This window comes from Elgaria multicarinata, chromosome 11, assembly GCF_023053635.1.
Source record: "Elgaria multicarinata webbii isolate HBS135686 ecotype San Diego chromosome 11, rElgMul1.1.pri, whole genome shotgun sequence".
Classification (NCBI taxonomy): Eukaryota; Metazoa; Chordata; class Lepidosauria; order Squamata; family Anguidae; genus Elgaria; species Elgaria multicarinata.
In genome coordinates, this window is record NC_086181.1 from 34,022,004 (window position 1) to 34,048,215 (window position 26,212).

A 26,212-nucleotide genomic window follows, 5' to 3' on the forward strand; every position below is an offset into this window, starting at 1 on the left:
CATAGAGTTAGAATGTGTAGAGGGACACCACGGTAAAACTGAAACGCCGCTCTTCCCTGTGGGCGCCAAAGAGGTGGATTAGAAAGAGCCTTTTCTCTTTCTCCGGCTTCTACGAGAGGCGCAAGAGCGGCGGCTTATTCGTGAAACCTTTGCATTGGACACTACAGACAAAAAAAAGTTTCATTTTAGGCCGGAAGGAGGCCAAATGCGTGGTTGGCTTTACATGTTTCTATCTCTATGAGAGTTCTGCGAACCGAACGGACCCTCTCAGAACGCAGCTCCGCGAGCTCCTGGCCCAATCACAGGCGTCGCCGAGCGCAGCCTCTTTCGCGCCTTATCCAATCGCGGGCTTCTTTCTCTTTCCTCCTCCCGACCAAGCCTCCCACGAAGTAAAACCCCGCCCAGTGTGTCAGTTCCGACCAATGAAAAGAAAGGAAGAAATAGTTTTCGCTTTACATTCCTAACAGGATGGGCGGATACGCATGCGCGCCCTCGCGGGGCGGGGGAAGAAGCGCTCTGGGTTGGTCGGGAGGCGAGGGCTGGGCCCCAGGGAGGGTTACCCTGGAGCATGCGCAGTAGCTACGCTGGCGTTTCTGGTCCGAATCGTCGCATGGGGGGGATTGCGAAGGATCCGCAGCTGAGGGAGGAGGGGGCGCTGGGGCAGGTGAGAGAGGGGGGGAGGGGGGTCCTGCCTCACCGGGGGGGGGGAGAGCTTTCTCCGGCACCCCGTGTCGCCACCTTCGTCCCATCTCTCTTTCTCCCCCCCCCCCAATTCCTTCCTCTCTCCTCACTGAGATCTCCCGCCTTGCCTACTCGCATTCATTTCTCCCCCCAAGCTGAGCTTCCTTCCTGAGCTGGGCTTGGTTTAAAACGAGAGAGAGGGGGAGGAGTGTGGCCACTCTTGGCTCCCTGCCCCCCATTTTAACCCCCCGCCCTCTTCTTCCTCTGTCTCTCCTCCCTTTTGCCCCTCTCAGTTCAGTGCTGCTCTTTTCCCTGGATGTATCTGACTGCGCCTCCTCTCGGCCTGCCTTTCCCTTCGTGCTGAGCGCTGCCGTTTCCCCAGGCCAGCCCTGTCTCTCTTCCATATCTGCTGGTCAACGCTGTTCCCTCCCCTCCAAGCCGGGCGCTTGCTGTGCAGCAAGTTAGATAGACAGCAGCAGTTCAACAGGTGCTGCTTTTCCCCATCTCGCTGTGCCTCCGTGCCAGGAAACACTGGTTGAACTTCTGCCTGCCCTGGGCACACACCATCTCTCTGTGTTTGTGTGTTGGCATCTGTGATCATGGCCCTCTTTCCATTTGTGTCCTCTCGAAATTTCCAAGCTAACGCCCTGCGCTTCTTTATTTTGCTGCTATTCCTTTATGCCCCCTCCCTTCTGCTTGCTGCTTTGATCAGATGTGGGATAAGCAAGGCCTAGCCTGGGTTGGTGGTATTGGGCTATGTCTGGATTAGTGCCGCGCTGGTCTGCGTCTCACCGCTCTTTCTTCTTTTCCGTTTCAGCTGAGGAGCTGCCCCCTCGGCTGACCGCCTGATTCCTCTGCCTCTCACCCACCGCTCAAAGACACCATGTCAGGGCCTGGAAGCAAGCGGGCAGCTGGGGATGGGGGATCGGGCCCCCCTGAGAAGAAAGCCAACCGGGAAGAGAAGACCACCACTACCCTGATTGAGCCCATCCGGCTCGGGGGCATCTCTTCTACGGTGAGGACCTGGGGACTGAGGGCGGGGTGAGGATTGCGTGCATTGGGTGAGGGTGAGGTCTGCAGCGATTGCATTTTCACAGTTGGAGTCCAACCGGCGAGTGGCCACCAGCCGTTGTGTTTGGAGCGGGCTGATTTTCAGGTCACTTTGACAGGCTTGGGATGTGAGGCCCCTTATATGCATAAAGGGGAACGGAGATTGAGATGGTGTCTTGATGTCCAGTCAAAAGCAGAGGAAGCTTTCCTTAGCAAACAAATGATGAGCCTTAGAACTAGGTTGTTGGGAAAAGAGACGTATGATCCATTACCCATTTATTATGATATTGTGCAATTCGCAAGGACTCTTTCTTTAAATAACTTGCTCTATAAGCCAAGCCGTCCATCTTCAAGATGGTTTGATATAGAATGTAGATTGGCAAGACGAGATCTTCACTCATTGGGTGGGCGAGTTAGCTGCAATGTCACTACTTCTGCAATGGAGTGAGTAGCGCCGCCTCTATAGGAAATTGCTGAAAAGCAAACAAGCTTCCTTCTATGCACAAATGTGGGCAGTAATTGAATGTGCTGCATTTTAATCAATTCTGGAAAGAAATCATGGGACCTATTGTGCGTAGGTATGTCCAGACTTCTAAAAAAGGCAGGGGTGGGCAGAAGGTCTTGGTTATTTACTGTGTAATCTGTACAGCACCATGTACATTGATGGTGCTATATAAATAAATAAATAATAATAATAATAATATGTTTTGGATTTCCTCTCCCAGAAGCCCCTGCCAGCATGGCCAATGGCCAGGAACGCTGGGAGTTGAAGTCCAAAGGTTGTCAACTTGTCTCTGGAATATATGGATAATTTTCAGGTGCCTCTGAGCATGTGTAGAGTGCATTTCCCATCCCTACCAAGCAACCCGAGCCAGACCACATAATCTGAAGTTAGGAATGTTTGCTTTCAGGCCAGAAGACGCAAGAGCTGTCCTTGGAACCTATGGCTGGGTTACTGGCAGAAGTGTGTCTGTGAACGGCAGGGGGATTTACCTTCTGCCGACTCCTGTTTTGGGGGAGTTTAGGAAAGCAATAGAGAGCATAATCAGACAGGGCCAGAAAAACCCCAGGTCTTCAATTTTGTTTAGAAAGTGGATGGTGGCACCTGAGAATCAAATATTTTCTACTGGCCTGGCTAGAGTGTTGGACTGGGAGTTGGAAGATCCGGGTTCTAGTCCCCACTCGGGATGGAAACCCACTGGGTGACTTTGGGCCAATCACACACTTTCAGCCCAACCCACCTCACAGGGTTGTTGTTAGGATAAAATGGAGAAGAGGAGGGTTATGTACGCTGCCTTGGGTTCCTTAAGGTGGAAAAAAGGCGGGATATAAATGCAATAATAAATAATAAAATAAATAAATACAATTAGATACTGATGCTTAAGAGTTGGAATAGTTTCATAGAATCATAGAAAAGCAGAGTTGGAAGGGGCCTACAAGGCCATCAAGTCCAACCCCCTGCTCAATGCAGGAATCCACCCTAAAGCATCCCTGACAGATGGTTGTCCAGCTGCCTCTTGAAGGCCTCTAGTGTGGGAGAGCCCGCAACCTTTTAGAAGGAAATGTTGCGAGGCCGCTACTTGATTTTCCTTCTGAACCAAAATAGATGTAGTCTCAAATTCTGTTGGCTGGAGGTGAGTCAGGAAGGCGGACGTGTCAGCCTGAGCCTCTTTGAAGGAGGACTTGTTTCCTGGATAACTAGTGTTAAAGATCGATTTTAAGAATTGGAGGTCTAGGGGATTCATCCTGGCAACATGCTCAAATCTGTCCCGTGAGCCACGTTACTTTATTATTATTGACCAAGTTACATTGCTCTCAGCACATTGCTGACATGTTATTAGAAATGCAAATGTCTCCAGAAATTTCCGGAGGGAAAGTAATAAGACATGCAGAATCATGACCGCCCAGATCATAGTGGATCGGATCCAGTTTTATGCTGGATCAACTGTACTGACCGAAGTAGTCTTCCCCTTGAAGATGGTACATGGAGGACCAATATGCATGATCAAAACAGCCCACTGTGGGTTGTTTAAGCTATGGTGAGTAGTGGCATGTGCTGGTATGTGTATATTCAACTCCCATCTGGGGTGGTTATTGCATCTGAACCCAGCCACCGTGGTTTATGCAAGGATTAAACAATAGATCGTGGGTAATGTAGAACCCTGTAGTGACTTATTTATCATTCTCAGACAGTTCTTTGATGTTTGGATCCTTTCCACAGGGTTGTTTAACCCTCATATAACACATGCTGGCCGAACAACTCCCGATCAGGGGTTGAATACACAAAATGCCAGCTGGTACACGCCACAGTTCACCATAGCTTAAGCAACTCACGGTGGGCTTTTTGATCATGCAAACTAGGTCAGAGTGTCAGGAGGCGCCCTGAGTGGGGCGAGCTGTGATGTGGGGAGAATCCCCAAAAATCAGATGGAGGAATTTCTGGAGCGAAGCCCTTCCTCTTGCAGAAGGCCAAGCCTGGATCCAATCTAGTGTTTTGATCTGTTGCGGTGTTTTGATTGGAGACCTCTGAGCGCATGCAAGATCAAGATCCTGCTAATCAGCTTTGCAAGTTAAGGCCGAACTGTTGATGGGCTCTCTAGTCGGGGTGGGGGGGCTCTTGGTATGTGTTCCCATTAATCCATTAGGACGGTTGGTGGGGACGGCAGAGGATGACGCTGTGGATCGCATTCTCGTGTGTGTGTGTGTGATGGTGATGGGGGGACTTCTTGCTACAGGAGGAGATGGACCTCAAGGTCCTTCAGTTCAAGAACAAGAAACTAGCGGAGCGGCTGGAGCAGCGGCAGGCCTTTGAGGACGAGCTGCGTGAGCGCATCGAGAAGCTGGAGAAGAGGCAGGCCACCGACGACGCCACCCTCTTGATCGTCAACCGCTACTGGAAGCAGGTCAGGGCGTGCTCCTCCTGGCTGATCTTTCCTTTTCCCTTAAGTTTCTAGTCCTTAGGGTGGCAGGTACCAGGCTGATGGTCAATTCAATACCTGGTGCAGTTTTAGGAGATGGGCAGAGGGCGAATCAGGATGTCCAGGGGCCAGGGAGTGGCCGCTCCTTATTCTTTCTTCAGGACTAGCAGTATTTAATTGACAGTAGTCCGTTCTGAGAGCCTCGTGTGGCGCAGAGCGGTAAAGCAGCAGTTTCTGCAGCCGAAACTCTTCCTACGGCCTGAGTTCGATCCCAGCGGAAGCTGGTTTCAGGCAGCCGGCTCGGGTCGACTCAGCCTTCCATCCTCCTGAGGTCGGTAAAATGAGTACCCAGTTAGCTGGGGGAAAGGTAATAATGGCCGGGGAAGGCAACGGCAAACCACCCCGCTATAAGGCCTGCCCAGAAAACGTCAGCGAAAGCTGGCGTCCCTCCAAGAGTCAGCAATGACTCAGTGCTTGCACGAGATGTTCCTTTCCCTTTCCTAGTCCGTTCTGTGTGCTCAGAGATGGTACAGTTTGGGACATGGGCATAGCCCTGCCTGGGGCCTCCCAAACGCCCTCTCCCCTTCCCTTCGCCTCTTCCCCTAAGCCCATTCTCCCCCCCTCCTTTCCTCCTCATTGCTACAGCTGGATGAGACGGTGCAAGTGCTCCTGAGACGTTACGACGGAGACTGTGGGCCGGCTCTGGAGGAGCCCAAGCTGGAGCTTACAGGAGCAGAGCTGGATGCTGCTCTCCTGGGCCAAGAGGCGGCCGAGAGGAGAGGTGGGCCCGGCGTTTCATTGCTTACAGGCCACGGTGTGTGTGTGTGTGGGGGCAGAGCAGGGGGCCCCTCCTCTCAGAACCGAGACACGGTAGGCGTGTATAAAATTATGCACGGTATGTAGTCCGGTCAAATTGTGGTGTGGCTTTTTTGGGGGCTTCGCTTTACTGGACTAGTGGAGAAGGGTGAGCAGGGAGACATTTTTCTCCCTCTCTCAAAATGCTAGAACCCAATGGGCTCATCCCATGAAGCTGATGGGTGGGAGATTCAGGACGGATAAAAAGAAGGACTTCTTCACACAGCGCATAGCTGAGTTATGGGATTCGCTACCGCAATTTGGATGGCTTTGAAAAAGGGATAGACAAATTCCTGGAGGAGAAGGCTGTCCATGGCTATTAGTCCTTATTCCTCTATGCTATCTCCAGTATCAGAGGCAGTAGGCCTAGTTGCTGGGGACCATGGGCGGGAGAGTGCCGTTGCATTCGTGTCCTGCTTGTGGGTTCCCCGTGGGCAGGTGTTTGGCCACTGTGTGCCTCGAATGCTGGACTCGAAGGACCCTTGGCCTGACCCAGCAGGGCTTCTCTCATGTCCTTCTGACCCTGTTTCCATCCGCTCTCTTCAGAGGCAGTGCTGTCCCCCATTACTCCCCCTGCCCCCTGGAAGGCTGGGGGCCTGGTCCTGAACGAGACGGCCCTTTCCTTCCTGGCCACCTTGGCCAGCAGTAGCAGCGAAGAGATCGAACTGCAGCTTCAAGAGCGCATGGAGTTCTCCAAGGCCGCCGTCTCCCGCATCGTGGAAGTGTCCGACAAGATCCACCGGCGCACGGAGGAACTCTGCCAGAAGATCTATGTCCGGGGTGAGGCCAAACCCCACAGCAGGGGCGGTGGCGGGGGGCGGGGCAGGCTTGGAAGCAGCTGGGCTGCACTCCCAGCATCCTCTGCGTCACACCCCCTGAGGCTCTGCCTCAGGCATCACTCGGGAAAAGAGGGCGCGAGATCCAGCGTCCTCAAGGAGAGAGACGAGTCGCGCAGGAAGTTCTTGTGCTGTGAGAGTAGCCATGAAGGGAAGGGATCTAAGGCGTCGTCGTGCAGTCTCATAAATAGCCAATCGTCTGGGGTAAGAATTTCTTGCCAAGTGAGCGTGTAAGGAAATTTTTAACTGGATGGAAGGAATTCTCCCTCTCTCTCCACCCCTCCCAAAATCCAGGTGCAGCTGTGCCACTAGGGTTGCCATATTCTGAATCCACAAAACGGTACAATCTTTTTTGCGGGGGGTGGGGGAGGCTAGGATTTTTTTAAAAAAAACTGAGCAATATATAAAGGTCTAGGGAAAGCCCAATTTTTGCAAAGCCCAATTTTTCAATTAAAACATCAACAACTGTAAAACCAGACATCTTAAATTCACTGCGACTTACTTCCAAGTAACAGATTTGAGGCTTGCAACCCAAATCCAAGGAGGTAGATTTTTGAAGGGCGATTTTTGGGGAGTGACTGTCCTTTCCTTTCCTTTCCCCTCTCTCTCCTTTCCTCTCCTTCACCCACTCATCGCCTCCTGTCTCCCACAAAACTCTCTTTCTTCCCCCACAAATAACCCAGCAGCTCTGCCCTGTGCTAACCCTAAAGGTCTGACCACAACCAGCCAAGCTCACCAAACTCCTTTGCATTGCTTGGGATTCAGGTAGCCTGAGGAGAGCACGTGCGCCCTCCCTCACTGTTGGTCCTCTTCTATGCATTCACAGGTGCAATAAGGTGAGTCATGGTGAGTGACTCAGGTGAGCCTGTGGAGGAGCGATGATGCTCTGGAAAAAGCGCCGGACTGATGCGTCTTTTTCTCTGCTGCTGCCGCTCCACTGAGCAGACTCAAGGCACCATTTGGGAGGTCAGAATTTCTCTGGCCAGCTGGACCAGGAATCCGGGATTCTTGCCCAGCCGGTCAGGACATTTCAGAATCTCCTGGAAATCGGGACATTCCCAGTTTTCCGGGACATATGGCAACCCTATGTGCCACAGATGACATGGATATGTGTGGTTAGGTGGACCAGTAAACATCTTATTGGCCAGTACTTTTGGCGGATGAATTTGCAAGGCTGAAAGTGGGAAAGCTTGTGAGAAGTGGGAGAGCAGTGGTTCTGCTCTAGTGTTCCAGAGGTTACAAACATTAAGATATTTTAAGGCGTGATCCTATGCACGTTTAGACAGAAAAAAAAGTCCCACAACTCCCAGCATTTCTAAACATGCATAGCATCGTGCCCTTAACCTACATTTGCACTTATGGTGCCGTGTGTTTAAAATGGCTCCAGCGACTAACATTCGGGACGTCACCTTTATTAAATTAGCACATGTTTGTAATGAAATTTAACTTGTGTTTTTTTTACCGACGCTTAACTATTTAATTTTAAAAAGAAATCCATCTGTCAAATGCTCAGTTCAAAGTTAGATGAAGAAAGTAGGCAATTGAATTTCTGTGTTCTCTAGCTAATGATTGGATTTTTTTTTTTTACTGATTTTTTTAAATTGCTATTTCCAAGACTTTTCTTGCTTAGCTTTGCAGTCATCGAGTGAGGCAGGCCACTGCTAATTCCCCCTCTACAGGTGAAGGGTTGAGGTTGAGAGAGAGAGAGACTGGGCCTGTTTAGAAGACACCTTAAACCCTGCTGGTTAAGGCTTTTGGTTAAGCAGTAGGGTTTAAGGCGTCTTGTGAGATGCGTTTTGCTAAACCCTGATCGCTTTCTAACCCCTGTCGGACTGTCTGCAGCAGGATTAGTGGCTCTAACCGTGGCTTCAAGTGTTGTGTGCCACAGCACAGCTTTTGGTTAAGTGCTAACCCCAGAGGACCACCGTTTCGCTAACCCCAGAGCCTGAAGGGTCGTCTGAACAGGCCCACCAAATCAGACTCTGGGGAGGGTTTCGAACCCAGACCCAAGCTCAGCACTCTCGCTTGCTTGTGGTTCAAAGCAAAAGTGAGCCACAAATAAACTGTATCCAATAATAATAATATAATAATAATAATAATATAATATTATCTTACCCATCTCTTCCTCTGGATCGAGGCAGAAAACAACATCAAGTACAAAAATACTATAAAATTCATAAAACTGATTAAAAACATATAAAACCAATACATTATTAAAATAACAGCCAGGCATCTTAAAATTCAACTGGGTAGGCTTGCCGGAAGAGATCAGTTTTTATAGCTTTTTTTTATATTCAGAAAGACTATTAAATTGATGAATCTCTCCCGGCAGGCCGTTCCACCATCTGCACCGGGTATCAGTGTATAGCAGATGGGGGGCTGGCCGCTGGCCGGACTCAGGGCCTTACAGATCTCTTCCTCCCGCAGTGGAGTTTGATCAACTGGAAGAAGCCGTGAAGATTCTCACCAAGGAGCTGACAAGAGAGAACCGGCACCTGCAGGATTTAACCACCCAGCTCCAGGAGAAGCACCATAAGTTCTCCTTGGAGGTACGTTTCCGTGGTCGGACGCTTCCTGCCCGCGCTTGCCAGCTCAGCTGGGGAGTGGAGGGGCTGTGGGGCGGCGATGAGCAGCCCTGAGGCCTGTCCTGCTCTGCCTCTTTCCCTGTGCAGTACACAGAGCTGCAGGACAAGGTCACCTCGTCGGAGACCAAAGTGCTGGAGATGGAGACCACCATCGAGGACCTGCAGTGGGACAGCGAGAAGCTGCAAAAGCGGGAGCAGAAGCTAAACAAGCACCTGGCTGAGGCGCTGGAGCAGGCAAGCAAGGGCCGGTGGGGGTGGGGAGGTCCTCCCCCCCCCCCAACGGCTGATACTGTAGACAGCTCTCCTCCGTTTCCATCCCCCCTTCCTTTCCCAGGAGCAGGAAGGAAGCAGGGAGACTTACCTGCCATTTAATCCATGTAACCGCTGGGCAAGGAGGAATGGGTGGTGGTGAGGGTGAGGGTGGTGGTCCACCTTGTGCAAGTCATTCTCCCGTGGATGCGCACATCCTGGATGGTGGGTTTGAGGGCGCAGGTGGCAGGGTGAGGTTGTGGGCCTGTAAAGCCCCCTACTTTGGCCTGTGGATCTCTGCCCTTTGGGGGAGGCGGCTGCACCCCCAATTCGACGGGCCATTTGTAAAGCAGGGGCGTTTCGGCTTCCAGCTCCCATCTGCCCCAGCCAGCATGGCCAATGGTGAGGGATGATGGCAGCTGTAGGCCAGAACTCCAGGAGGGCCACACGTCGGCCTCCCTCCGTTGTAAAGCAAACCACGCTGCGCAAGCCGCTGAACCTCATCATGTACGGGATGGGAGAAGGCCGGATCAGCCTGTCTATGCTGCCATTGCAATAATCCTCAAGTAGGGATTGCCCGTCTCCCCCACCCCCCCATGAGCTCCCCTGCCCCTTGCGCTTTGGGGGAAAAGCCTTGTGGAGGCTCCCTTCCATTCAGGACGTGAGGTTGGCCGGTGTATAAAGCAGGGCCTTTTCAGTCGTGGCTCTGACTTCATGGAACCAAGTACCAATCCTGGCCCTCTCCATCAGTAGATGTAGGGCTTGTGGAGATGGCTTCATTAACGAGCTTGGGCTGTTTTACCTGAGTTTCAGGTAAATGGCGATAGAGGCCTGGGATGGCAGGTGGCCATTTCTCTCCTGCCCCATCATAATAAAGAGCACTTCTGTCTTTGGAAATATTTTAGCTGCACTTGCCTGCATCTCGGCCATAGCAGGCGAACGCTATTAAGATCCATAACCGTGGGTCAGTTTGGCAGGCAAGAGCCGGTCTAAATGTGCTGAATGTGTTTTAGAAATGTTTTCTCAATATTTGTGACTCATAAGGTCCTGAATTTCCCCCTCTGCTTTTTTCGCAGCTGAACTCCGGTTACTACGCATCGGGCAGTTCTGGCGGGTTCCAGGGCGGGCAGATCACGCTTAGCATGCAGAAGGTGAGTGGCAGGGAAACGGCCGGAGAGTTACATTAGTGTCATTGGGATATATGGGGGTGGGGGGGGGTCTTGGATCTCCCAGCCCCTGCCCCCCCCCCCCATGCAGAACCTTGCTGACTTGTTCTGTGTTTGCAGTTTGAGATGCTGAACGCGGAGCTGGAGGAGAACCAAGAACTTGCCAACAGCCGCATGGCGGAGCTGGAGAAACTGCAGCACGAAATGCAGCAGGCGGTTCGGACCAACGAGAAGCTCAAGGTGGGGATAGGCCTGGCCAATAGGTCTTCCAGAAATCTGGCAGCAAGGGTCCCATCTTGGGTTGGCTTTGAGGCCATCCCACGAAGCTGATTGGTGGGAGATGCAGGACGGATGAAAGGAAGGACTTCTTCCCCCAGCACAGAGTTAAACTGTGGAACTCACTGCCGTGAGATGTCGTGAAGGGCCAGCAATTGGGGTGGCTTTAAAAGGGGGTTGGGCGAGGCTGTCCATGGCTACTAGTCCTGAGGGCTCTATAGTTCATCCAGTATCAGAAGCAATAAGCCTAGGTCCACCTGTTGCTGGGGAACATGGGCGGGAAGGTGCTGTCGCACTCCTGTCCGGCTTGTGGCCTTCCCTTATTTATTTATTTTATTATTTATTTATTTATAACATTTCTATACCGCCCGATAGCCGGAGCTCTCTGGGCGGTTCACAAAAATTAAAAACATTCAAAGTATAAAACCAGAATATAAAATACAATATAAAAGCTCAACCAGATAAAAACAGCAGCAATGCAAAATTACAAATTTAAAACACCAAGTTAAAATTTATTTATAGACTGTTAAAATGCTGGGAGGATAAAAAGGTCTTCACCTGGCCTCTAAAAGCATAGGTGCCAAGCGAACCTCCTTGGGGAGCTCGTTCCACAGCCGGGGTGCCACAGCAGAGAAGGCCCTCCTCCTGGTAGCCACCTGCCTCACTTCCTTTGGCAGGGGCTTGCGGAGAAGGGCCCCTGAGGATGACCTTAGGGTCCGGGCAGGTACATACGGGAGGAGACGTTCCTTCAGATAGCCTGGCCCCTAGCTGTTTAGGGCTTTAAATGTTAATACCAGCACTTTGAATCGGGCCCGGACCTGGACTTTGGGTTGTCCCTTTGGGTTGTTCTCCCTTTGGGTTGTCTGGTTGGCCACTCTCCCTTGGGAACAGAGCGCTGGACTAGATGGGCCCTTGGTCTGATCCATCATGGCTCTTCTGATGACTGCTGGGCCTCGATCTGATTTTGCCGCCAACGGTTGTTAGGTACAAATGAAAACGACTTACTCCGGTGTCTCGGGGGACGCTTGTCCTGGGCGTTTCTGTGCGCCTGGGCTCAGCTTGGCTCTCTTCCCCGGCCTGCAGGTGGCGCTGCGGAGCTTGCCCGAGGAGGCCGTGAAGGAGACCCTGGAGTTCAAAGTGCTGCAGTCCCAGTTCTCGCTGCTGTACAACGAGAGCCTGCAGGTGAAGACGCAGCTGGACGAGGCCCGGGCCCTCCTGCTCACCACCAAGAACAGCCACCTGCGCCACATTGAGCACATGGAGGTGAGGGGGCCCCTGGGAGGCGCAGCGGAGAGGGAGGGAGGGAGCGCTCGAGGACACGTCTTGCCTGCACCCTGGGAGAGCTGCAGCTGCTGCCAGTCAGTGTCGGCGACACTGGGCTAGATGAACCAGCGGTCCGACTCCATATATGAGGCTGTTTCCTGTGTTCCGATAAGGGAGTGTGTGAGGGGTCTCCCACCCTGGTCTCCAACCCTGCAAGGCTGTGGGCAGGGGCGCAAGCCGGCCTTTCCACCCATTTGGTGTCCTCCCGCTGGGCTTGGCCTGCAGCTCCCACAATTCCTCGCCAGCCCGGCCCTCCTTCCCCCTCCTTGCGCCTCTGCTTTGCGGAGCTGGATTGAAATAGGATCGTAACATCCGCCCAAGGTCAAGGTTAAGCCCTCCCCGAGCCATTGCACCTTGACGCCCCCGAGGAGGAAGGCGTCAGGGGCCTGCGCTTTGGCGCCGTGCGGCTGACCTCACCCCCCCTCCCTGGCACTAGAGCGACGAGCTGAACCTGCAGAAGAAGTTGCGGACAGAGGTGATCCAGCTGGAGGACACGCTGGCGCAGGTGCGCAAGGAGTACGAAATGCTGCGCATCGAGTTTGAGCAGAACCTGGCCGCCAACGAGCAAGCTGGTGAGGCGGCGGTCCCTCCCTGTGGGGCGTTCGCGGGGCAGCCCCGGGAGAGGGTGTTCCTCCACCCCACCCGTGTAGTTCACGGTGTGGCCTGCTGGGCGTCCCTTCTACTCTGGGCCCTTCAACGGGGGTTGGTTCACCCGCCATAGAAGAGCACTCAGGTAGAAGACAAGCCCCACCGTATCAGTGCCGGTTGCACGCCAGGGATATCCCCGTGGTCCTTCTACCCAAGAAAGCTAAGGCTACTTTCGTGGGCTGTGTTCGTTCCTCCTCACCATATTCCGGGCGCTTGGAAACCAGGGGTGTCAAACCTCAGGCCTATGGGCCAAATCCGGTCTCTCTGGCCCCACCCCCTTCCTCAAGCCCCGCCTCCTCCTCCCCCGACCACCAATCATTCAGTGGCGTCCCAGCTTTTGCACTGTCTTTTCCCCCCTCCTAAAAGGCTGAAACGCCTCTCCTGAGGCTTCGTTACTGGCAGTAACAGTTTTACTCTACTGCTACTTGTGGTGGTTTGGCCCCGCCCTTCTCCCTTTGGCCCCGCCCCTCTTGGCTTCAGCCCCGCCCCCTACTGGATTGTAGCCCTCCGAAATGCTATCAGGCCATGGGGCTGAAAGAGGTTCAAATCCCCCCCCCCCCCCTGCCAGTGCGTTAGTCCGGTGCCCTGTGTGGGGAGAGCCCCCTCCTCTCGCCACGGCCCGCCTGCTCAATCGCCGGTTCTCGCTCTCCTCCCTCCCTCCCCGACCCCCTCCCTTCGAACCCGAGGCCCCATCAACCGGGAGATGCGCCACCTGATCAGCAGCCTGCAGAACCACAACCACCAGCTGAAGGGCGACGTGCAGCGGTACAAGCGGAAGCTCCGGGAGGTGCAGGCGGAGATCAACAAGGTGGGTCGGGGGCGGGGCAATGGCTCGGGCATCCTTGGGGGCAGCTCGGATCAGGGCCAGCCGCTTTTGGATTCGTATCCGTGTGAGCAGCCTCGTCCCGCTTGGGAGACGGGAACCACGGGCTCCGTAGCGCAGGTGCATCGGGGGTACACAACTGGCCACCTTGCATCTCACTTTATTCGTTGAAACCCGATTTTGGCTCTCCGGAGCTTGCTAAAAATCCCAAGAATGCAGGTAAAGTAGCTTTGACTGCAAACAGACGCAGAGCGGCCGACCTGGGCGTGGGGGTGCTGGACTTACAGCCGCCCCCTGCTGTCCAGCGGGGGTCTTCCTGTCCTCCACCCCTCGGCTGCCGTGAGGCTCCGACTTTTTTTAGTCCCTCCTTACAACGCACACACCCACCCCTAACGCTACACGGTGTAAACGTCTGAAGATTAGCATCCCTTCGTCCTGCCGGAACGGAGTGTGCGGTTATGGGATGCGGATGTCTTTTGCCTAGGTGGGGTGGGCGGCTCGTGGCCTGCAACTCCCATGAATCCTTGCCATTGGCTGTTCATGGGACGCAGTAGGCCGAAACGCCTGAAATTTTAGCCCGTCTTTCCAGGTACTTAGAAGGGACCCCAACAGTGTCGATTCCTTCCTCCATCCCTTCCTCAGGTTCGGATGCAGCAGAGCGGCTTTTCCTCCAGCCAGGCGGCCACCCCCACGACGCCGGGGAGTGAAGACCCTGCCGGCCTGCTTGGGGGCCCGGGGGGAGCCACAGTGAAGGAGGAGGAGGGGGCGGCCGCCTCCGAGGTGAAGAGGGAGCCCAAGGAGGTGCAGGTGAAGAAGGAGCCCAAAGAGGAGGCGGCGACTCCCCAGCTGCTTGAGGGGGTGAAGAAGGAGGAAGAGGAGCTGCCGGCCCCCCAGCCCCCCACGCCCCAGCCGCCTCCGCCGCCCCGAGCCAAGGAGCCCGAGCGCTCCAAGGGGCGGGGGGGGAGAGCGGGGCGGGGACCGCGAGAGGTCCCGGGACCGGGACAAAGAGACCTGCTCGTCCTCCTCTTCGGCCTCCTCCTCTTCCTCCTCGCGGGATCGGGAGAAACAGAAGGGCGGCGGCGGCGAGGATGTCAAGAAGAAAGATTCAGATCTGCTCAAACAGCTACGAGCCGAGCTCAAGTGAGAGGGGAGGAGAGTTCAGGGCGGGGGAGGAGGACGGAAGGGCCCCTTGGAAACGGGTGGGAGGGGGTGTTGCCTGGAGAGTGGGCCGGGGGTGGGGGCTATTGTGGGTTGGGGGGCACGCGAGGGCATCGCTCAGCCTGGGCGAGGTCTCGAGTCCTGCAAAGGAGGCTGTCAGGCTTTGCCAGCTGACAAAAGCTGAACTGCTTGAGACCCTCTTTGCGCTCCCATAATTTTCATCGGTCTCCAAAAGCAGCCGTCCCCCCTCTGTGGTCTTTCCAAGTGACCTCTTCGGTCAGGGGTTGGCATCCCAGCACCCACTGGACCCCCATTTCCCCCCACCTCACCCCACAGCCACTTTATTTATTTATTTATTTGTTAAGACGTGTGTCCTGCCCTATATCACGATCTCAGGGCGGCGTACAGATAAAATCATACAAACAATATAAAACCATAAAGTTACACAGCTAAAAAACAAACCATGAATAAGCTAAAACGGATATAGAATTTAAATACAGTAAAAACCCATTAAGACAATTAAAACTATGTACAGGCTTGGCGGATTTAGCCATCAGAGGCTTTGTTAAAAAGCCATGTCTTAACTTGATGCCAAAATGAAGGCAATGCTGGCGCCAGTCGGGCCTCCAAGGGGAGGGCATTCCACAGCCGTGGTGCCACAACAGAGAAAGCCCTCTCCCATGTCCCACCATAGCATACATCTCCTCCAGGTCTCAGGTCTCAGGCAGGCAGATACAGGGAGAGGCGCTCCCTCAAGTATCAAGGTCCCAAGCCGTTTAGGGCTTTAAACGTCATTATGAACACCTTGAATTCCGACCGGAAAAGTATTGGCAGTCAGTGCAGTTCTTTTAAGACCGGTGTTATACAGTCTCTGTAAGTCTAGCTGCTGCTTTTTGCACTAGCTGCAACTTCCGAGCCGTCTTCAAGGGCAGCCCCACGTAGAGTGCATTGCAGTAGTCTAATCAGGAAGTTATAAATTACAAATTTTATTCATGGCTACCCTCAATGGGTTTTAGCCGAACACATATTATCACACATTATTACATAAAAAATTAAAATTAGCCGAACTCTATACAGCAATTACTCCCATCAGCACACATCTTCCACAGTAAACATATCCTAATTTCTCATTGTACTCTGTATATCTATGGTACTAGTGTGTGCACTACTGTGGCTAGGTTGTCCCTGTCCAGGAAAGGCCGTAGTTGGCGGATTAGCCGAAGCCGGCCCCAAGTACTCCAGGCCACGGAGTCCACCTGGGCGTCCAGTGACAAGGATGGATCTAGGAAAACCTGAGCAGGAAGAAGGGAGGGAAGGCCAAGAAAAGTGAGAGTTCCGGAAGAAGGGAAATCTTGGGGGCCCCTGGGCTGTGAGCCGCCCTCCTTCACACTGATTCTGTCTCCTTCCCCAGAAAGGCACAGGAGAGCCAGAAGGAGATGAAACTTCTCCTAGACATGTACAAGTCGGCGCCCAAGGAGCAGCGGGATAAAGTGCAACTCATGGCAGCGGAGAAGAAAACCAAGGCAGAGGTGAGGCCGTGTGTGTGTGTGTGTTGCTCTTCTTCCTCTGCCCCCCTTCCAACCAGCTTCTGCATCGCTCTAGTCCCCCCCTCTGCTCGTTGCAGCCATCCGGTAGCCCAGTAAGAGCCTGCTTGGGTTGAGTGCGCCGGAGCGCAGCCGGGTCACGTAGCGGCACGCTGCGGCTGGAGGGGAGGCTGAAGAACTCCTGCGTGAACCACAGCTGACCCTCACCTAGCGTAAGGCCGAGTTCCCAAGCAACGACAACAGACTTTATTTTGTGCGGCAAAAGCCGTTACGAAAAAAGGACACACAAAAGTAAAATACGACATCAGTTTTAAAATAATGTCAAAACCCAACAGTGATGGTTTACTCATCAATACAGATCGGCTTATCGTGAATTTCTCTCCTTAAAATGGCTGCTCTGAAGGCGAAACGGGCCACCTTTTCAGAAACCTGGTGCAATCTATCCCCCAGTAAGAAGTTGATCAGACACCCATCAGAACTGCTTAATGGCAGATTTAAGTCCCTGAACAAATATTTAGGCCAGCCTTCCTCAACCTGGGGCGCTCCAGATGTGTTGGACTGCATCTCCCAGAATGCCCCAGCCAGCTGGGGCATTCTGGGAGTTGTAGTCCAACACATCTGGAGCGCCCCAGGTTGAGGAAGGCTGATTTAGGCTTTCAAATATTTAGGCTTATGGTTTTCCTCATCAGGAAACTAGCATACTCATTCAGATAATGTAAAAAAAAAAAGGCTACTCCCAGCTCTCAAAACCTATGAGGCCAAAGTTATAGCACAGGTTTGCTATGGCGCTCAAATAGGGGGGGTCTACTCAGAAAGTCAATCTTGAAACCCCACAAAATAAATATCTACGAGCTATTTTTGAGCTGCCCAAGGCAACCGAGGCCTCCCTTCTCCCACTGGAAGCCGGACTCTGTTCGCTGAAGGCAAAAGCGCACATTCTTGCCCTCAGATGCTGGCTGAAACTGAAAATGGGATTAGGGCCCACCTTAGTATTAATTGCTTTCAAGGAGATGCTGAACTTGAATAACAACGTTTTTATCCCGGAGTCAGGAAATATTACCAGTATTACAAATCATTGAAATAGTTCCCAAGCTGTCTTACAAAGCTGGGGAAAATAAGGAGAGCATGAGGACATAAGAGCCGTGACGGATCAGGCCAAACGCCTCTCTAGTCCCGTATCTTCTTCCTTCCCACAGTGGCCAACCAAATGCTCCAGTGGGAACCCCCCCAAGCAGGACATGTGGGCCAGAGCACCCTCCCACTCGTGACGGTGTTGTTGTTCGTACCTGAGTAGTAGTATTAAATTTCTTAGATGCCTTTCTCAAAATAAATAAATAAATAAATAAATGTCAGGTCGCCTTGCAACAAAAAAAATAAAGGTACAAATACTTTCAGCAGCTTAAAACAGCTCAGAACAATTAACAATAAAATACCACAACCCGATCAAACAACTAAATTAAGAAGCCTTTCCTATGCTATCAAGTGCCTGTGAATAGAGGGAAGTCTTAATCTGGCACCGAAAAGATGACAGCGTTGGCATCAGGTGTTCCTCAGCAATTGGTATACGGAGGCACACGGCATCCAGTACTGGCCGTCAGGACTAGTAGTAGTATAGTAGTAATAATAACAATATATTTATTTCTTACCCGCCTCTTCCTCTGGATCAGGGCAGGGTGCAAAACACCGTAAAATGCATTTAATTCAAAACATATAAAACTAATACATTATTAAAAGGCAGCTTAAAATTCAGCTGGGTAGACTTGCTGGAAGAGATCAGTCTTTATGGCTTTCTTGAATTCTGGAAGACTGTTAAGTTAACAAATCTCTCCCGGCAGGCCGTTCCACAGTCTGGGAGCGGCAGAAGAGAAGGTCCTCTGGGTAGTGGTTGTCAGCCTAGTTTTAGCTGACTGGAGTAAATTCTTTCCAGAGGACCTGAGTCTGCGGGGAGGATTGGATGGGAGAAGTAGCCATCGGGACTAGAAGCCATCGAGAGCCTTATCCTCAATGAACTTGTCTAATCCCCCTTTTTCAAAACTGCCTGTGTTGGTGGCTGTCACTTTGCCTCGCGGGAGCAAATTCCGTAGTTCCGCCAGGCGCCGCGTTCAGGCACGTGTAATTTGCGCCTCCTGTCTTCGTCCTGGGCGATGGGTTTGGTGGAACCGCATCGCGGGGGGCCTCAGGGCAAGGAGTCACCCCTCTTCTCTTCGACTTGGGTCCCGTTGGCAGGTGGAGGAGCTGCGGGTGAGGATCCGCGAGCTGGAGGAGAAGGAGAAGAAAGAGAGCAAGAAAATGGCCGACGAGGACGCTTTGCGCAAGATCAAGTTGGCTGAGGAGCAAATTGAGCATCTGCAGAAAAAGCTGGCTGCGACCAAGCAGGTATTTCTCCCTGGGAGGAGCACGTGTCAGCCGCGCTGCGGGGCCTGGGAGCAGGCAGGGTGGGTGCTCCAGCCTTTCTCTAGCCGTAGACAAGGGGTGCGCGGCCTCTTTCAGTCCGAGGACTGAGTTGTGGTGGGCGGCTCCATGAAAATGTCCAGCCAGTGTGCGGCCGCTGTAAAGAAGGCAAACGCCGTGTTAGGCATGATAAGAAAAGGAATTGAGAATCAAGCTGCCAGGATCATACGGCCTTTATACAAATGTAGGATGCGACCTCACTTAGGATACTGTGTACAGTTCTGGTCACCACACCTAAAAAAAAGATACTATAGAGCTGGAAAAAGTGCAGAATGGGGCAACTAAAATGATGAAGGGGCTGGAGCGACTCCCCTACGAGGGAACGTTACATCAACTTGTTTAGCTTGGGAAAAAAGGAGTCTAAGGGGAGACATGATGGAGGTGTACAGAATTCATGGAGAATGTGGATAGGGAGACATTTTCCTCCCTCTCTCAAAATACTAGACCCCGGGGTCATCCCATGAAACTGACTGGTGGGAGATCCAGGACAAATAAAAGGAACTACTTCTTCACACAGTGCATAGTTAAATTGTGGAACTCACTCCCACAAGATGTCGTGATGGCCACCCATTTGGATGGCTTTAAAAGAGGGTTGGATAAATTCCTGGAGGCTATCCATGGCTACTAGCCCTGATGGTTGTGTGCTGTCTCCAGTATCCAAGACCTGTGTGCACCAGTTGCTGGGGAACATGGGGGCCAGGATGCTGTTGCACCACGTCTTGCTTTGTTGGTCCCCGGTTGACAGCTGGTTGACCACTGTGTGAACAGAGCGCTTGACTAGATGGACCCTCGGTCTGATCCAGCAGGGCTCTTCTTACATCCCACTTTGGACCAGGGCTTGGGGGCTGCATTCCAGGGTTGGGCGTAGCCGAAGGCAAAAAGGGCAGGGCTAAGAATAGCAGCATGTTTCAGCTTACTGCCCGTGATTAAGCTTTGGGGGAGGCATTTCAACTTTTTAGAACGGGGTTGATGTGGGAGGACATGCAGAAGCCAGGGAACCACCAAACAGCAGGCCAGTTGTGGCTTGCGGACCAGGGGTTCAACACCCCTGCCATAGAGTCAAGGCATAGTGGGCCCTAGCCCGCTGGTAACTATGGCAGAGGACAGTGATCCCAGCGATGGAGCCACGTACGTTCAACCTCTCCAAGGCCTGCTGGTTAGCATGCATAAGCAAGAGCCCTGCTGGGTCTGTCCAAAGGTCCACCTAGCCAGACACCTTGTTTCCAGCTGTGGCTAGATGGGTCCTTGGTCACCAAGCCCTGGAAGGGTGTGATGGATTTGTCCTTGAATAAGGATGTTATGATACAGGGTTTTTGTATTTAGCTGATCATGGATCAGCAGGTAACGTATCCCTTGCCATAACCCAGGTACAAAGTGTCACCAAGGAATTGTACGTTTACACAATTCCTGGTATTAATAGGCTAGAGTTTTTAAGTAGAGGACTCTGAGATCAGGTGTGTCTTTTCATCTTTGACTTCCACATCCTCAGCAGTTTTTACATTTCATGATATAAGCATTAAACAGGCAAAGAGGTTGCAAGCAGAAAATTTAAAACATTCTGAGATTGGTTCTGCCAGCATTGCTTTTAAAGCAGTAAAATATCTCACCCAATAATATTTCTAACCCTGGAGCAGAACAGAGCAGAGAAGCCAAACAGAGAGGTGTTCTGTGTCTCATGAGGATGGATATGGTGTCCTGAGAGAACCAGTGTTTGGATTCTGTGAGGACAGTGGAATGTCCTGGAGTTTTTGAATTTTGCCTCTCCTATTATAGGATTGCTTATTAGTGCTGCTTGCCTGATTCCTTTCCACAGAATGGAATTTCTTTAAGCAATTAGTTGTTTTTTTCCTGAAGTTCCCTGCTATGATTTGGAGTAAAAGATTACATATTTTGTCAGCTTTTCTGAACCCATTTCCCTTTGAAACATGATAACATGTGTTTCTCTTCTCCAGGTTATTTTGCTATTTCAAATCTTGTTCTGTTTACTTCACACCATATTTCATGTTCGCTTATAAGTTGAACATGTACAAAGCAGTTCTCTTTCCCCCAACTTTCTTTTCTGATGCTCCTTTTACTCCTTTCTAGAGGTCAGCTGGGAAAATTTCATCTTCCCCATAGCAGGCTCCTAGGTCAGGGAAAGGTTCAGTCAAAAGTCAGCACAAATGCTTCTGTTAGAATGCCTCTTTTAGAATCAAACTTAGTTCAGGAATGTATCTTAATTTTCTGCTTCTTCTTTATGGAAACCATAGCTTAGGAGAGTAATTTGTGAAGGAAATGTAGAAGACCGATAACTATTTTGGATACATCTTTGCCTATTATGCAGGTTGGTGCAGGAGTCTTGCAAGATGCAAAGGCTTCTGGGGCAGATATTTGTCACAGGGTTTGACACCCTGGGCTTCATCTCCTTCACAGTTACCAGAGGGCTTAGGGCCAGCTATGCTGTGAGTCTATGGTGATGGACGTGTAGATACAGGGAAAAAGCACCACTAACAAACTGCGTTTAGTCGAAGGATTCTGGCTCGTAATGGCGAGTCCCAGTTCGTTAGTAGAACGCAGTTCGTTAGTAGAACGCTCAGAAGAAAGCCCAAACAAATCTTCAACATATAAGAACAGGTTCTTCCAGCAGCCTGTCTCCAGCGTCAGCTCCTGAGGAAGGATGATCAAATCCGAAACGTTGAGGATTTTATATACAAATAAGAATTATTAAAGAATTTTAACTGTTTCAATAGCGCCAGAGCCCCACTTCTTGCTCTACGGTGATGGCCCATACACAGGGCATGCAAAGCCTGTCCATCGCCATGGAGACGAGGCCTAGTTCTCCTCGTCCGTGTGTGTGTTTGTATAACCATAGCATTGAGGTTAGTGGAAAGGGCTCCGGGGGAGAACTTGGAACCCCCTCATTCCTCCCACTGCTTATTTTTACCTGTGGGGCAGGAGGAGGAGGCTCTGTTGTCGGAAATGGATGTCACAGGCCAGGCCTTCGAGGACATGCAAGAGCAGAACATGCGGCTGAACCACCAGCTGCGCGAAAAGGACGACGCCAACTTCAAGCTGATGTCGGAGCGCATCAAGTCCAACCAGATCCACAAGCTGCTGCGGGAGGAGAAGGACGAACTGGCCGAGCAGGTGTTGGCCCTCAAGTCCCAGGTAACACAGTCCCGTCCCCCTCCTCCTCCTCGCTGAGACGGTGGAGCTTTTGGAGGAGGGGAAAGGCGGATGCCACGCAGGTGCAGGAAAATGGGCAAACGGTGCCCAGGTCACACGCCCTGAAGCTCAGGCCATTTTTTCCGTGCTTAGGTGGACACCCAGCTGTTGGTGGTGCAGAAGCTGGAGGAGAAGGAACGTGTCCTGCAGGGGAATCTCGGCACGGTGGAGAAGGAGCTGACGTTGCGCAGCCAGGCCCTGGAGCTCAACAAGAGGAAGGTGAGGAGCCCACCCCCCTCACCACCACCCCAGCTAAGAAACACAGTGGGGGATAGGAAGCAACAGGGCCTGTGGGTACTTGTGCTTCAAGGAAAGGAATTCAGCACGGTTGTATACATTTTAGATCATTCTGTTTTGGTTAGCCATGGGGGGAAAGGGAGACAGAGTAGGCAAGCCACTGAAGCCTCATCCCTGATCCTTGGGAATCCTCTTCTGCCTCTCCCTTCACGCTGCCTCCTCTTCTGAGCAATCCCCAGACATTAAAGTTCATTTTCTTAACCTTAGGGGCTAGAAACTTAACTTTTAAAAAAGAAGAAGAAAGAGAGATTCCCGAGGTATTGAATTCTGTCTCCAACACTGATTTTTATGCTTCCATGATGCAGATGTGGCATTTTATTCACAGTCCCTAGAAATAGGGTCCTCATAGACAGGGCACTGCATTGTTTTTGATGACCCTTGTCATGGCTGACTTGGATGCGGCTGAGAAAACAGCTCAGGGCTTTCCTGGCTTTCTCCTTGCAGGCAGTAGAGGCTGCCCAGTTAGCGGAAGACCTGAAGGTGCAGCTGGAGCACGTGCAGTGTAAGCTGAAGGAAATCCAGACCTGCATGGCTGAGAACCGGGCAGCCAAGGAGAAGGAGTCTTTCAACCTCAAAAGAGCTCAGGTACAAAGGGGAGGAAGGCCTGCTTCAAACGGCACGTAAACTATGGAACTCACTACCACAAGATGTGGCGATCGCCACCCATTTGGATGGTTTTCAGGGGGGGGGGCTAGACAGATTCCTGGCGGGGAAGGCTACCAATGGCTACTAGTCCTGATATCTTTGTTGGGGCCAGAACTTTTCCTTGGGAATTCTGTTTGTGCTCAGAAACACAGCTCACAATGCAGGTCTTACTTAGCAGAGTAAGTTTGTTAGCTTCAGACTTCTTTTCAGTTCCGTGTCATTGTGCAGAGTGACAAAAGCTATACACATATACATATATACACAGTTTTTATCTATATTACATACAGCTGTGATTCGGCTAGCCCAGCCTCAAGGATCTTTGGTATATTCATATCCTTAACACCATGATATCTTAGAGAATCCTGGCAAGGTTCCCAGTACAGCTTCTATCTCAAGGTAATTGCTCACAGATAGTCTTCCTCTGTTTAGCCTTGAGATAGCCACACACACAGTTTTAATTTATGCAAGCCTTTTACTTTCTTAAACTTAACAATCTTTATGCGATCTCCAGTATCAGAGATAGTAAACCTGTGTACTCCAGTTGCTGGGGAACATGGTCAGGAGGGTGCTGCTGCACTGGTGTCCTGCCTAGGGATTCCCAGCTGACAGCTGGTTCTCATGTTCTCATGCCATATGGGTGGTAGCTCTACTACTTGGTGAGGCTTCTAGAATCAACGTGGATAGAGATACTTGTAAAGCCAGGCCCTGCAGGGAGCTGTCATTTCCAAAGACGCAGATGGTGCCTTACGGTGCTTCGGTTTCCTTTCTCTTCTTTGGACTCGTGTTCTCGCACCCCTTCCCCAGGAGGACATCTCCCGCCTGCGGCGCAAGCTGGAGAAGCAGCGCAAGGTGGAGGTGTACGCGGACGCCGACGAGATCCTGCAGGAGGAGATCAAGGAGTACAAGGTAAGTGGAGGGGGCCGGAGAACTCTGGCCTTGCAATCCAGGGGAGGCCGCGCTCGGGGGAGAGAGGTGAGGCTTGGACGCCGGCCGCACACGCTCCGTGTCCTTCTCCACGCCCAGGCCAAGCTGACCTGCCCCTGCTGCAACACCCGCAAGAAGGACGCCGTCCTCACCAAATGCTTCCACGTCTTCTGCTTCGAATGTGTCAAGACGCGCTACGACACCCGCCAGCGGAAGTGCCCCAAGTGCAACGCGGCCTTCGGCGCCAACGACTTCCACCGCATCTACATCAGCTGAGCGCCCGGCCGGAGGGCTCTGCCTTCACAGAGGCTGCCTGGGCCACTTGTAGAGACCTGCCTCGGGTCCGGCTGAGACCCCGCCCCGCCCCATGTTCTTTGGCTGTGGATCCCTTCTCCCCCCCGCCCACTTCCGAGGCTTCCTTTTCATTGGATTTCTCTCTCTTGGTTTACTTTCTCTTCTCTCCCCCTGCCCTTACATTGCTGGGTCTGCTCACTGGCTTCCCTCTGGGTTATCACTGGATCCTCTCCCTGTCTCCCGAAGAATTGACTCAGCTGCTCTTCTCTCCAGCCTTTCCCAAGTGGGCCCTCCAGATTGCCTTTGGGTCCCCCCCCCTGCCCCCTCTAGCATTTCGAAAACGTTTACAATACGAGCTCTCCAGTTTTGGGCTGCAGGCGGCAGTCACGCCAGTCAAATGCCCCCCCGTCGGAGAGGGGCGTTCTTCTTATTTTTTAATTGTTTTGAGAGTTTTGGAAGTAAAAACCTGCTCCTGCGGAATATGGATCCTTCACTGTTCCTCCGAAAGCTGCGTCTGCGATTTTGTTCTGGGGGACATTGTGCCGTGCTGGGATTGGAGGGGACGCCCTGGAGGTTATTCTGAACCCCACCCAGGCAAAGCGTAGCAGTGTGAGTGTGAAGGGGTGAGGGCAGAGATCCGTATGGAGTCATGTGTGAAGACAGGGCGGTGGCAGGGGTGGCGTCACCTTTGTGTTCGAGTACTCATGCATTCAGGATACACTGGGAGACCCACTCCAGAAGAGGCAGAGCTTGGCAGTAGATGAGTTGGAAGGAGAATTGTCACTCTAGGGTTGTGGATCATCACATTTTAGAATTGGGGGTCATCCATTCCCACTATTTATGTATTTATGTTATTTACAACATTTGTATACCACATCCAAGACAGATTCTGGAATGGTGAACATAAGAGGTAAAGTAGTAAAAAAAAAAGATAAAAAAAGAATTAAAAAAACACCATATTAAAATTATACTTTTCAAAAACTTTTCAAAAATTATACTTTTCAAAAGTTGACTGGCTGGTCAATTAAGGAATGCTTCCTGAAATAGAGCTGTTTTCAGGAGATGCTGGAAGCAACACAGTGTTGGTGTCTGCCTGATCTTCAGGGGCAGGGATTTCCAAAGGAAGGGGGCCACCACACTGAAGGCTCTTCTCCAGGTGTATCCCGTTCAAGCCATAGGCCTTCTGATGACCTCAGTGACGAGGCGGGTTGATAGAGGAGAATACTCATTCTCTCTCAGGTAACCCCAACCTTGTGTTCTCTAGATGCGTTGGACTACAATTCATAGACTCATAGAATAGTAGAGTTAGAAGGGGCCTATAAGGCCATTGAGTCCAACCCCCTGCTCAATGCAGGAATCCACCTTAAAGCATCCCTGACAGATGGTTGTCCAGCTGCCTTTTGAAGGCCTCTAGTGTGGGAGAGGCTACAACCTCCCTACATAACTGGTGCCGTACTGCTCTTAACAGTCAGGAAGTTTTTCCTGATGTCCAGCCAGAATCAGGCTTCCTGTAACTTGAGCCCATTATTTCGTGTCCTGCACTCTTGGATGAACGAGAAGAGATCCTGGCCCTCCTCTGTGTGACAACCTTTCTAGTATCTGAAGAGCACTATCATGTCTTCCCTCAGTCTTCTCCAGGCTAAACATGCCCAGTTGTTTCAGTCTCTCCTCATAGGGCTTTGTTTCCAGACCCGTGATCATACTCGTTGCCCTCTTCTGAACCCCCTCCAACTTGTCTGCATCCTTGAAGCGTGGTGCCCAGAACTGGATGCAGTACTCAAGATGAGGCCAAACCAGTGCCGAATAGACATGATGCTGACGAGGATCATGGGAGTTGTAGTCCAATCTGAAAGGATGGCTGTGGAGCATCTGCTCAAATTCCTTCATTGAAGGAGAGTCTATAATGTCCAGCTGATTCATTCAAAGGCCATCCCCCCCCCCCCCCGCCTCCAAGCATCAGTTGACTGCAAGGCACACGCAGGCACAAACTCCTACACAAGTCCCTAAGGTCTCCCCAGTGTTTTGCCAAGGGGCCTGCATGATACCATTGCCCTCAGCTCAATTTGCTGCTTTGCAAACCAATAGTCTAGGGACTTGTGTAGGAGTTTTGTGAACCGCCGAGAGAGCTCCGGCTATTGGGCGGTATAGAAATGTAATAAATAAATAAATAAATAGTCTTAAATTCAAGTTCTATGCAAGGTTGGCGGTTTGAGGGTTTTTGTTTTGATTTTTAATAACTAAAAGCTCCTTTCACAGCAGCCCAGCGCACAGACGTTTAGCAGGTG

At 51.8% G+C, this 26,212-nt stretch overlaps 1 protein-coding gene across 1 annotated transcript; it reads left to right on the forward strand.

The window, feature by feature from the left end:
- Positions 1-575: 575 nt before the first annotated feature.
- Positions 576-24,434, forward strand: RNF40 (ring finger protein 40). The gene is given in 21 exon segments (XM_063138349.1): positions 576-664; positions 1,499-1,696; positions 4,467-4,634; positions 5,295-5,430; positions 6,051-6,284; positions 8,768-8,889; positions 9,013-9,159; positions 10,251-10,325; positions 10,461-10,580; positions 11,700-11,879; positions 12,376-12,511; positions 13,274-13,395; positions 14,053-14,367; positions 14,369-14,550; positions 15,980-16,097; positions 18,339-18,488; positions 21,498-21,710; positions 21,861-21,986; positions 22,509-22,649; positions 23,514-23,615; positions 23,733-24,434. Coding segments are annotated over 20 exon segments (3,096 nt in total). The 5' UTR covers positions 576-664; positions 1,499-1,564; the 3' UTR covers positions 23,910-24,434.
- The last annotated feature ends 1,778 nt before the right edge of the window (positions 24,435-26,212 follow it).